Source organism: Alligator sinensis, unplaced genomic scaffold (assembly GCF_000455745.1).
Source record: "Alligator sinensis unplaced genomic scaffold, ASM45574v1 scaffold9_1, whole genome shotgun sequence".
Classification (NCBI taxonomy): Eukaryota; Metazoa; Chordata; order Crocodylia; family Alligatoridae; genus Alligator; species Alligator sinensis.
The window spans coordinates 1,059,844-1,072,010 of NW_005842304.1; the positions used below are offsets into that span (position 1 = coordinate 1,059,844).

The 12,167-nt window shown below is 45.4% G+C and overlaps 1 protein-coding gene across 2 annotated transcripts in view; it reads left to right on the forward strand.

The window, feature by feature from the left end:
- The first annotated feature begins 1,788 nt into the window (after nucleotides 1-1,788).
- LOC102373407 (maltase-glucoamylase, intestinal-like) overlaps nucleotides 1,789-12,167 on the forward strand; it is a 148,122-nt gene continuing 137,743 nt past the window's right edge. For both annotated transcript variants that reach the window (XM_025209704.1, XM_025209705.1), the window contains exons 1-4: nucleotides 1,789-1,909; nucleotides 8,060-8,438; nucleotides 9,888-9,990; nucleotides 10,082-10,233. In XM_025209704.1, the coding sequence (XP_025065489.1) occupies nucleotides 1,864-1,909; nucleotides 8,060-8,438; nucleotides 9,888-9,990; nucleotides 10,082-10,233 (680 nt within the window). In that variant the 5' untranslated portion in view covers nucleotides 1,789-1,863. The remainder of the gene's footprint in view (nucleotides 1,910-8,059; nucleotides 8,439-9,887; nucleotides 9,991-10,081; nucleotides 10,234-12,167) is intronic.

The window sequence follows — 12,167 nt, forward strand, 5'->3', positions numbered from 1 at the left end:
GCTAATGGCATATTGGGCTGCATTATTAGGAGTGTTGCCAGCAGATGGAGGGAAGTGATTCATCTCCTCTGTTCAGCACTGGTGAGTTGGCATCTGGAGTACTGTGTCCAGTTTTGGGACCCCCATTCAAGAAAGGAAGTGGACAAATTGCAGAAAGTCCAGGAGAGGGCTACAAAAATGATTACAGGGCTGGGACATATGACTTCTGAGGAGAAGCTGATGGAACTGGGGTCACTGAGGCTGGAGAAGAGAAGACTGGCAGGGGGGCAGGATTTAATAGCAGCCTTCAGCTACCTGAGGGGTGGTTCCAAAGAGGGCTGAGCTAGACTGTGCTCAGTGGTGGCAGATGACAGAACAAAGAATAATGGTCTCAAGTTGCAGCAAGGGAAGTTTAGTTTAGATATGAGGAAAAACTCTCATGAGGAGGGTAGTAAAGCACTGTAACAGGTTACCCAGATAGGTTATGGAATCTCCATCCTTTGAAGTTTTTTAAGACTTTGGGATGATCTAGTTGGGTATAGTCCTGCTTTGAGCAGGGGCTTGGACTAGATGGCTTTCTGAGGTTCCTTCCAACATAATTTTCTCTGATTCTCTGAAACCTGGAAGTCCCTTGTTTGCACCCCCTGCCTCAGGGACCCAAGCCTGTGGGACAGTGGGCAATATCTGTTTTGTCCAATGAAGCAGATCAACCATGCTGGGTCACATTTTGGAATAGCTGGTTCGCTGCTTTGGCGACATCTGTTTATACCCTTAGGGACTTACTCAAAATTCCACACTTTCCTTGGTGGAACAGAATTGAAACAAAGTGTAAGTGGATACAGTGGATCCCTTCTGAGCATTCTCAGAAGGACATATTTAGTTGCCCAGGACTAAGATCTAAAATCTGTGTGAGTGGCAATAAATGCCACGTACAGATCTGACTTTAGGTGGGTCAGTTCTCCTTGACAACCCAAAGGTCTTGGATTTAGGTCTTGGATTTTCAGAGCTTCACACTTCAGGGTTCTTTCCCCGGAGCCATGATGAGGTATGTACATGCCATGTGTGAGATGTATACACTTACTGTGTCATCTACAAAGCACACATCATTGCAAGGAAGTCCAAGAAATGACACTGGATCCACACTTGTGCTGTGTTTTGACAGTTTTTCCTCGTTAGAACTGCTGGTGATGAATTGGGGGCAGAATTCCTAAGTCCGGCAGTTTCTTCCTAATATCAGTTTATTATCAGGGAGAAGCAAACTGAAGCATTCAGTCCTTTAGTTCTAAGGAGCTTTGTGTTGCTGCTGTTGCCAGCAGAAAAGCTAGATATTTTCTTTCTGGAGTTTGTTTTTTTCTGTTAGAAATGCTGTCTCATAAAATTGAAACCTTTCATGGGAATACATTGTTTTTACACAATTTTTATTGGAGAATGACTAGGGAATTGACTTTAATGAAGTCAAAACATACCATTTCTTCACTTATTAAAATCATTTTGATTTCTTTTTTCATTTCAAAATATTATTTTATAAGTTATAGCAAAATAAGTCAAACTTGAAAGTAAACACTGCGTATATGGCATATTGTGATTGAATAAAAAAAATAGATTTCGTTTTGCAGAGTATTTTCTTTTTGTTTGTTTTTTGGTTTTTGGATGGAGAATTTCCTGTGGAACAGAAATTCAGTTCCTACCAGCACTAACAGTCTGTCTTATCTGTTAGACAACCCTTAAATGACATGCAGTGAAGGTCATGGGTTTTTTTAAATAATCTCATGATGGAAAATATTTGCAATGTCTCAAATTACAGATTTGCCCATGTTGCTGTCTGACAGTTACCCAATTATAAAAGGCTGACACACTCCATGCATTAATTCTACCTGCATAACCATGGAAAGAATCAAGAGGCTCCATGTTTTTGCGGTCATGCTTGCAGGTAAATTCATTACAATATTTCTAGTTTATAATAAACAGCTTGAAAAGTTGAATATAGTGTCAGTAAACACAAAATAGTTGTGTGGAAGCCAGATCAGGCACTTTATATGTGTGAGACAAATTGTAGTGGGAGAAGATGGAGTAGATTTAGAAACCATTATAAACAAGGAATGACAATAAAAATAGAGGAGTCTGGGGCATCTGTCCAGCTGAACAATAAGTAACAATCTAGCAAAGTGGGTGCCGTATTCTGTGCATGAGTAATCCTACCAAATCCAGTGGAACTACTCACATGCTTGAAGTTAAGCATTATACTATTTAAGTATGCTGTGGTTTGAAATCCCTTATACCAAGGATTTAATTCAGTCTAGAGTCTAATATGGGCAGAAGGTGGCATGATCTTTGAGCATAAGGAACAACTAAATGCATCTTTTAAATGTATAGATGAACCCAAAAACATAAGGATGCAGTTTTCCACTGGAAACAGAGTGGTTAAAATTAATTCAAATCTGGAATTAGAAATTTAAAAAAAGGAAAGGAGAATTTTTCACATTTGTATTTCAAGCTTCTTATATTATCTGGTTTCCATGGAAATTAGCTTCAAAAAGCCACCAGTGGGCAGCAAAACTCTTTCTAATTTCAACACCCGATTTCTAGTTTCAGCTTTCACAAATGTTTATGCACAAAGAGACCATGCAGACAGCAAAACTGAGACAAAGATTAAAAAATTTAGAAGAAAATGGAGAATCTTTGGGCTTTTTTCCTATCTGCTTTTACCTTGTTTTCACCAACATAGAACAAACTCTTTAAAAGCCACAATCTGAATTGAGACAGCTTTGGGCTGGTTTTCAGGATACCCTCCAAGTGCTTGAAATTGATGAAGGAAATTAAAAATAAAATGTCCTTGACATTTACAGACAGGTGGTAAATGAAGCAGTTTCCTCCTCTTACAATGTTCATTTCATGAAGTATTTTAACCAGTAACATTTTATTGTTCAGTAAATTGGCATGTGCCTAATAGGAAATGACAACTTGCTAACACATCTGCTCTTGTGTATTCATCCATAACTTCTGACTGTAGCAATGAAACCAAATCTTCACTGAGTTTTAGTTTTGTTAGAAGAACAAATTCATCTTAGAGCTCTTCCCTTGTGCATTATATCAGGATTGCTGGTACTCTGGAGCAGGACAGGTGTACTTCATGTATACTAGTGCAAAATAACTGAAGGTGGTGGGGCTGCACATTTGTCAAGGGACAAAATTTATAGCAGTTGGGGCTGAATAGGTGTATCTGAAAACCTAATTTGCCTTTCAGACCATTTATTGATGCACTGGGATAGAGCCTACCGTGACTCAGAGCCCCAGGTGATTATGCAGGGCTAACAACAAGAAAAAGCTATCTTCCATACCTTACCCTTTGATAAAGAAAAATAGGGGTGTGTCACTTATCTGCTAGTAAAGACAGTAGGTCGCTCAGACTTGGGCTTCAAGCTTAAGTCACACTTAGTCCACTCTTGTGCTACTTTCAGGCACTAGCGCAGAACCCTAGGCTGGTAGGCAGAGCAGAGAACAGGTGGTGAGGGGAGCAGAGGCTGCTAGGGCAGGGCTCTGGCTGCCCGCCCCTCCCCTGCCTTGTACTGAAATCCAAGATGAGGGCCTTTTTCCCCTCATGTAGTATGGAGGTAAAACCTCATCTAGGATTCAAGTGAATGTGGTATTTGGATTTGGCCAAAAGTAAATGCACGTGAGGCTTCTTTGTGAGGAAGATGGCTATAAGTCACTGAGAACAATAGTCTATCTCACCAATATCCAGTGTATCTGGGCCTAACCCTGACTCCTTTGCTCTTATTTGCCCAGACATCTGAATTCTCAAATCTAATGCAGCTTCTTTGGATGTTTCATTTTTTCTCCAGGGGAGTCTCCTATCCCTAAACCCTGTTGTACCTTTAAAGCAGGTACCTTTTAGGCTACTGAAAAGGGTCAGGAGGAGGCAGAAGGATAGATATGGATTGGGGAAGCTTGAGGTGAAAAAGAGAAGGCATTATGGGAGGAAACAGGCATTGCTAGGCACAAGGAGGGAAGAATGGATTATCAGAAGATAGCCAGTAGTGCTATTAGCACCAGTATGTAGCTGCAGATGAAATACCCAGCTGTAAAGCTCTATTTATGAAGATATGATGACTTAGTTCAGAAAAAAATAGACAAGAAATAAAGTAAATGTGCATTGAGAATATTGTCCAAGGATTTGTGAAAGGTCAGAGAGTCTTTAGAGATGCTTGTTAACAGATAATCATGAACACGGCTGACCTCCTGAGGCAGTGGAGTGACCGAGGTGGAGGACAGGAGGAAGAGAAAATGATTTGTTTGATTGTTGCTGACAGATACTTTGGAGGGAGTCTTCGGAGTTCATTTTTAACTTCAAGGATCCCTCTAATCCCTTTCTTTCTACTCATTTCTCTCTGATACGTAACATTGTTTTGGAATAAATGCCTTTCTAGCTATGGAGAAGGTAGCTTGAGGTTTCCCTTAAGGCTCAGTGGTTCTGTCCTTAGACTGATTGTGGGGACTGCTAATAATGTGGGGAAAATGATCTAGGAGCTCCCTTGTTTATTTAGGTGGAGATGCAAATCCCTTTTTTTCCCCTATCTCCCGAGTCACTAGCAAATCCCTTGTCACTAACTACCTGCCCTGCCAATAGCCTTGGGAGGTTTTAACTTTTGTCTGTTGCCAGCGGTCAGTTCTGGGCTGACTTGTCATTTTGACAGTTCCAGCAAATCCAGGGTCCTGTGGTGGTCAAAACAGAAGGTGGAGGATGAGGATAAACCCTGAGATTTCATTCTTGTTAGAAACCTGATTGGATCTTCCACAGAGATCACATCCACATTCTCTTCTGAGAGCAGCTGGTTTGCAAGTCCTGCGTGTTTAATGTGAGAGTTTCATGTGTTGGCATTTCCCCCGTGTGGACTGGCTCAGCCTGCTCCTCTGGCACAAACAGTGTAGCTACCTGTTGAGCAGAAAAGATGAACACCTGCTTACACTCACACACTCCTACTCAGTCATGCCTCTTTCGATCTATAGGGCTAAACAAAGTTAAACCAGCGTCCTAAAAGGTTGTTTAGCTGATTATACTGAAGGTGGCATCTGCTTTAAAGATTTAGAAGAAACCTTTTAACTAAGACACTGTTGAATAAAATAAACTACTGCATTTCTTCTCTATCCTCTGGGTCAGTGCTATGACTGCCTGCTAGAGTGAGGCAGAAAACAAAATTAATGATCTCAGTCTCTTCTAAAGAAGCCCAGGTTGTTCCCTGTCTCTAGCTGATGTGACAGCTTGTGAAGCATCGAGTCATTTTACTTTTTGAGCACCCTTCCCCCACCCCTTGGTTATAATTTTCAGGTAATTTTTGTACTAGTTTCAACGCACTCCAGCATTAACAGTGTGAGCGTTTATACAGATCAACTGCCAAGGTTCATACCTCTCTGTCATCTAACTCTACAGATCAGGTCAAGATGATGATACAGTGTTAAAACCTTCAGCAATTGGTCTATATAAATACATTCCCTGTTTCTAGCACTAGTGGTAAAGCAATCATAGGAGATTTCCTTAAAATTGTCCTTGTGGACACTGCTCATCTGTCATTCCTATCCACTTTACATCCTTTACTTGATAATAACTGAGGAACTGTGGAAAATTGAAACTTTGAAGTAAAGTAACAGTTTCATCCATTATCCTGGCATTCTGTATTCTATTTTAACTGTTAATTTACTGCTCTGAAAAAGCAAAATGCAAATATAATATTGCCCCTACTATCTGCAGTAGATTTTTCCTATAATATTCAATGGTAATAGCTAGTTGCTAACACTACAGAGGTCCAGTCTTGTAAATCCATGTTAACATGGTATATTCCATCAATTTCAGTAGGATCCTTTACATGCAAGAAGAATTGCTGTATTAAACCAATAATTAGGAAAGCAGTTATGTGCCTGTAGCAGGGGACCCACACCCTGTTACTTGGGCACAGTGGCAGAAGAGGAGAGGGGACCATCATGGGGAATCAGGGGGCTTCTGTCACCTTAAAAGAGTGTGTGGAGCCACAGTGGCAGGGGTGCAGGCTGCCCCTTAATTAGGAGGAAACCCCTATGTGTGGTTGGGGAAAAGCCACATGAAGGAGAGGGGGGCAGGGCTTCTAGGCATATAAACTCAGGACCTGAGCCAGAGCAGGCAGCCAGGCCCTGCAGGGGGAGGAGATCCCAAAGGGAAGCTGACTGCGGGAAGCAGTACCCACAGGTACCCAAGCTACCCACAAGTGAGAGGGGGCCTAGCTCTGGGAGTTATAGTTTGTGGAAGGATACTGATGGACAAAGGGGTGAACTTTGTGAAAGCAGTTTGCATATATTTCAGTTGTACTGGTGTATGGTTGTTCATGTTTGCTGACTGGCTGGAGAACTGGGAGTGGTTGTTGGGGTGGAGGGGCCACGGGTGAGGTACGTGGTAGGCACGCTACACTGCAAGGCTGAAACCTGAGGAGCCTCTTTGCCCAAGTCAGTGCATCTGGGCTAAGTGGCCTCAGCTGCAGGGAAGAGGGGCTGAGGCTGAACAGGCTGAAGCCCAGACAAGGGTTAGAGTCTGAGGGGCCCAGCGTTAGTCCGGGCAGAAAGAGAGAGAGAGGGACTTGGGGTTTGAACTCCAAGCCAAGCAGGCCAGGGGAGTCCATGGGGGGGTGGGGCAGGGAAGGGATGAGGAAGAGCACCTAGAGCTTGTCAGCTTCTAAGGGCAGTGTTCCCTTTTCATCAATAACATCACAGGTATGGCAGTGAGACGTTAGGGGTGCCTACAGATTTTAGAGGCTGCACTTTACACAAAGCACCATGAGTGTAGAGCCGCCCCCCGACTGAACAGCTGTTCACCTGTTGGGTGAGGGGGGCTCGAGCCTGCCTGCACCGGCCCTGGACAGCAGGCAGAGGTGCTCCAGCACCCTCCCAGGAGGCTGCCAAACCACCTGTCTCCTCAGCCCTGCCTCCCACCCCCGAGCTGCAGCCATGGCAAACCCAGCTAGCATCTGCGTGCTGCTGCTGACAGAGGCTTGGGTGGGGAGTGGGGGAAGGGAGGCCCCCACTTCAACCCCCCCTGGTGCCCCAGCACCTAGCTCCCCCTTCCCCCCCTCCCCTGCTGCACAAGAAGAAGGCTCTCTCCTCTCTGTGACAGGCCCACAAAGGCACATGTGAAAAATTAACCCTCAAGGGAACATGAACAGAAGTTCCCTAAGGTACTGTGCTCTGAAGTGCCTTCAGCTAATAGCTAATTTATCAAGGATTAATTTTTCACATGTTCAACCATTTTAAAAGTGCTCTGCAGCTGTGAACATGTGTTATGTCATGGCTGTAGAGTGCTTTCAGGGGCCAGATCATGCAAAAATGTAACTGGTGTAAACTCCCTAAAGGAAGATGCTGAGAGCGGGGAGCAAAGAGCCCAGCAGGATCAAGTTGGCCACTAGGGGGCATCACGGCAGCCCCAGGGTGCCATCCTGTTACAGTGCCTGATACCTGTTCTGTTTTGTAAGACCCTGAGGATGATTAGCTGTTAGTTTTTTGTTTTTGTTCCACTATTATTATCTAACTTTAGTGATGAATAAATGGACTATAATATACACAGTTATAATAATAGTAAACAAGCATAACATTCAACTGTTAGAGCGAAGCGGAAATTTTCATTCTTGTTTGAGAGAAAATTTTAAGACAACCTTGAGTATGGAGTTGCTTCTCTTGCCTCCATAATGATACCAGATTTTGCTTTAGCCATATTTTAGCTTCTAGTTTGGTTTCAGACAATTTCAAATGACTCACTCTTCAACTGAACACCACTGACACTGAGCACAGTAACACACAACTGCCTATGTATAAGAACGACAGCCATGGGGAATCATTATGACTCCCTGGAAGAAATATCCACTTCTGAGTAAGAAGAGTACAGGAAAATGTCCTGAAAGCTAGAATTAAACTAATTTTGAACCATGAGTAAGTTCCTTCCAGGTCACCGCAGTTACACAAGTCATGTCTTCTAGCCCCCAACTCAGCAGATGAGGAACATTGCAGTATTTCACATTCAACTCGTGTTTTTGTTATTCATTTACTATTTTCTTGCCTGATTTAGTGCTCTTTCAGTCATCTGGCTCAAACATTTGTTCAACAACTATCTCTGAAGACCTCAGGAGAGACTGTCACCCAGAACCTGGAGCTACTGAAGCGGCCTGCCTAAGTCGTGGTTGCCGGTGGTGTGAGACAAGTAGCCTTAATGTTCCCTTTTGCTTCTACGACTCCACTGAAGATGCAGCTTGCCCCAGTGATGTTCCAGTTCAGAAACGCGTTGACTGCCACCCACAGCCTGATGCCTCAAAAGAAAAATGTGAAGCAAAGGGTTGCATTTGGTGTTCTACAAAAGTCCCTAACGCTCCATGGTGCTATTTCCCAGCAGATGATCCTTATGGCTACTTTGCAACTGAGAAGCCACAAAAGACAAGTAAAGGATGGAGGTAAACCAATCCTATTTAATTCTTTAATCATTCTTAGTGCATTCACAAAGGAAGCAGGGGGGTCTTCAGCAAGATGGCTCCTATACCTGGCTGGCACTGGTCTTCTGAAAGATATGTGACCTCTATGATAAGGATTATACTAGGCAACTTTCCAAGGCACTTTGAGATCTGCTGATCAAGAACTCTGTCAGAACCAGGGGTTATTTTTTGTTGTGATTTGGTTTGAAGGCCCCCCAGATGACCTTCCTTTGGATTCTGGTTCTAGAATGAATAACTGTGGAGCAGGGGTGAGCAATTAATTTGGGCCAGGAGGCCATTTAGAGAATTAGGTGAGCTGTCATGGGCTAGGTCATCATCCCCCTTCCTCCCTCACCAACCTCCCTATGTGGCCGTCTGCCCCAAATAATTGCCCACCCCTGATCTAAGGTCAGAGAGGTGAGTGGATAAGGATTAGGGGAACCTAATCTTTGTTCCCCCTTCTCCCTGCACCCCGTTCCTTGCTCTGAGTTTCTGGCACACGGCCGGGCCGGGCCTGGCCAGTGCTGTTCTGTGTTCCCATGCACCACTTCAGGCCACATGGGTGAAGCTGGTACAGCTCCTGCCTGCCCTGGCCACGTGCCAGGGACTTGGGATCCGGCAGAAGCCATGCCAGCTGTGTCCATATGGAGTGGCGCATGAGAGCACAGCGCAGCACCGAGTTAGCCCCATCCATGCACTTACCAGGCCCATCCAGGCAGAACCCAGATCACCCGTGAGTTCTGGCCCTTTTCTCCCTGTAGCCCCTCCCACACCAGCATGGAGAGCCATACCTGAACTTTGACTTGCTAGGGGCCATGCTATCTGGTCTGCAAAGGGCTGCAGGGTTGCAGCTGTGCCCAGACAGCTTTGCCTGGCAGAAGCCTGGCCAGGAGCTCAGCATCCCCTGCCTTGGAGCACACACTGGGAGCTGGGGGCAGGACAGGGTGGGTCAGTCAGGGATGGGGGTGGCTTCTGCTGCTGCAGCCAGCTATGGCAGGGGGAAGAGAGAAGAGCAAGAGGCACCAAAACCCAGGGCAGCTGCAGGCCTGATACAGTTCTTCAGAGGAGCAACTGCAGGCTGGATAGAAACATTTGCAGGCTGGATCCAGCCCACGGGCCGTATTTTGCCCTTGGAGAGGCGCACATTCTTCCCCAGACCTCTCTTTTTGGCACATATCTGAATTCCCCAAAGAGTAACCATCAGATGATGTCTAGTCTAGCTGATTTTTTGGGAAAGAAAAGATCCTCTTGTGCCCACATACGATTACACCCACTGACAAACTCCTGGGCTTTTGAAGCTCTACTGCAGATGGAAATTGTGGTGAGTTAACAGGGTGGACTAATTTATTCTGTTTCCCTGCATGACACTGTTCTTGTACTCAAATGACTTTTTAAAATTTTGTTTGACAATTAAATATTTCTGTGTTGTAGAGTAATGCTGACAAAACGTGACACTATGTCACTGTTTGGCAATGATATTTCTCCTGTTGCCATGGATGTGGAGTTCCAGACAAATGACAGACTCAGATTTAAGGTGAATATTGAGAAAATAAAGCCATTTAAACCAAATACCTTAAGCCAAGCAGCTGACTAACTGATGTGTACCTGTTTCCACTTTGGTTCAGATATATGATCCTAATAGTGAAAGATTTGAAGTTCCACTCAAGATTCAATCTTCATCTGCTGTTGCTGCTGCTGACACCAGATATGACATCGAGTTCATAAATCATTCCTCCCTTCAGTTTAAAATCATAAGGAAAAGCTCAGGAACAGTACTGTGAGTACAAAGTATATTAAGATTGTGTAGACTGAGAGGGAGAGAGAGATGAGACAAGCAGTATTTCTCATATATTATTCCATGGTTCAGCATGGCTGAAAGAGAAAAAATGTCTTTCTACTCACAAACATAAATTATAGAAGACATGCACACAAATGGTTTCTAGTACATTATGCTATGTCCCACTAGAAAGCACAGTCCAGAAGTATTTGCTGTGAACATAAACACTTCTATTTAGTGATAACATTTTAAGCAAGTGCAAGAAAGCATGATCAGCAGGGGTCCTGGTTTTCTCTGTTTAAAAATCCAAAATTCTCTGATTTAACCCCCCCAAATCTGCATTTTTCTGCGATTAAATGAAATGCCACTGTATATATAGGTATAAGTTGGACACAAGGTTTTATTGACATATTTACAATTTTAAAGCAATTTACAAGCCTACCAGTGCCTCAATCATTATAATAAAATAAGTTCTAAATACCTATATATTTTGGCATTTATTTTTTTTTTATCATAGAAATCAGAGCTCCCCCTGTCCCCTTTGCTCATCAGGATGTGGATCCAGCTGCAGCTGTTCCCCCCCTCTCCCTGCTTTGTGGTGCTAAGCAGCCCTGATATGCTGATGCTCCTCACTCCCACCCAAGCCCCAGCCCCCCACCAGCCCTGCCAGTGCCCCTCACTCCCAACCCACATGTCCCCACCTTCACTGGTGCCCCTCACTCCTGACCCACGGTCCCCATCTTCACTGGTGCCCCTCACTCCTGACCCACGGCCCCCTGCCCCCAGGACCCAGCCGCCAGGGGTTGGGGGGTGCCCAACCACAGGCAATGCCATAGGCAACATGTTGCGGGGGGTGGGGGAGACATTGAGGAAGCATATGCCATCCACAGATTTGTGTGTCCACAGAAGGCACACAGCTGCAGCCTGGCCAGACTGGCACAGGCATAAGCCACATCCACAGTCCAATAGTTGGGACCTGGCATGGGAAGGTGGAACAGGGCAGTGAGACTTGTTGCCACCACCAATGGGACCCCTGTGCTAGCTGTGCTGCCAGCAGCATTAGGAGTAATGGACTGGGGAGGGTGGCATGCTGCCTTCAACTCCTCCCACTGCCAGCTGCTTGTGTGCTGGGCCGCAGTTATACTTTGCCACCATTGGCTCAGCCACAGCTGCCACTGTTGCTCCTCTCAGGCCATCTGTGCTGCCCCCCCGCAATCTCCCCTTTGGGGTATAGCTGCAGTCTGAGGGGAGTGGTGGTGGTGATGGACAGGCCATGGCACAGGGTAGAGCCATGACCTGGTGCATGAGTATGTTGCCCCTTGCACTGCTGATGGCATGGCTGGTGAAGAGGTCCGAACAGTGGTGGTGGTGGTGGCAGTGGTGGTGTCAATGAGTCTTACTGCTCTACTCTGCCTTCCCTGGGTCCTGCCTGCTGGGCTGCAGAGGTGGCTCTTGCCTGTGCCAGTCTGGCCAGGCTACAGTCTGGTGCCCACTGTGAGTGCAGAGATCTGCAGGGGCACATGCTCCCCTGACACATTGCCTATGCCCCTCCATCTCCCTGATCCATTGCCTATGCCCCCCTCCCCCCATAGACTTACCTGCAGGAAGCTGCAGGAGTTGCTCTCCACCACACTGCCTGGCTGCCATGTGCATGTGCGGTGCGCACATGCACGTGGCACCCTTACCTGTGATCACCCTTCTCCCACTTCTCCCAGCCCCAAGCAGCTCCTTGTAGCTGGAACTCTGCCAGACTACAAGGGAAAACCCATAGTTTCCCATGGTTTTTCTGCATTTTTCCATGGCAAATAGAAAACCTGGATCCCTGATGATCAGATAGTTCAGATCTGTTTGTTCCCTGATAAAAGTCTAGCTGGAGTTCTTTGCAGTGTGTCTGCAATACAACAAAAAAGACTGTCTAGGGATATTTGTAGGGA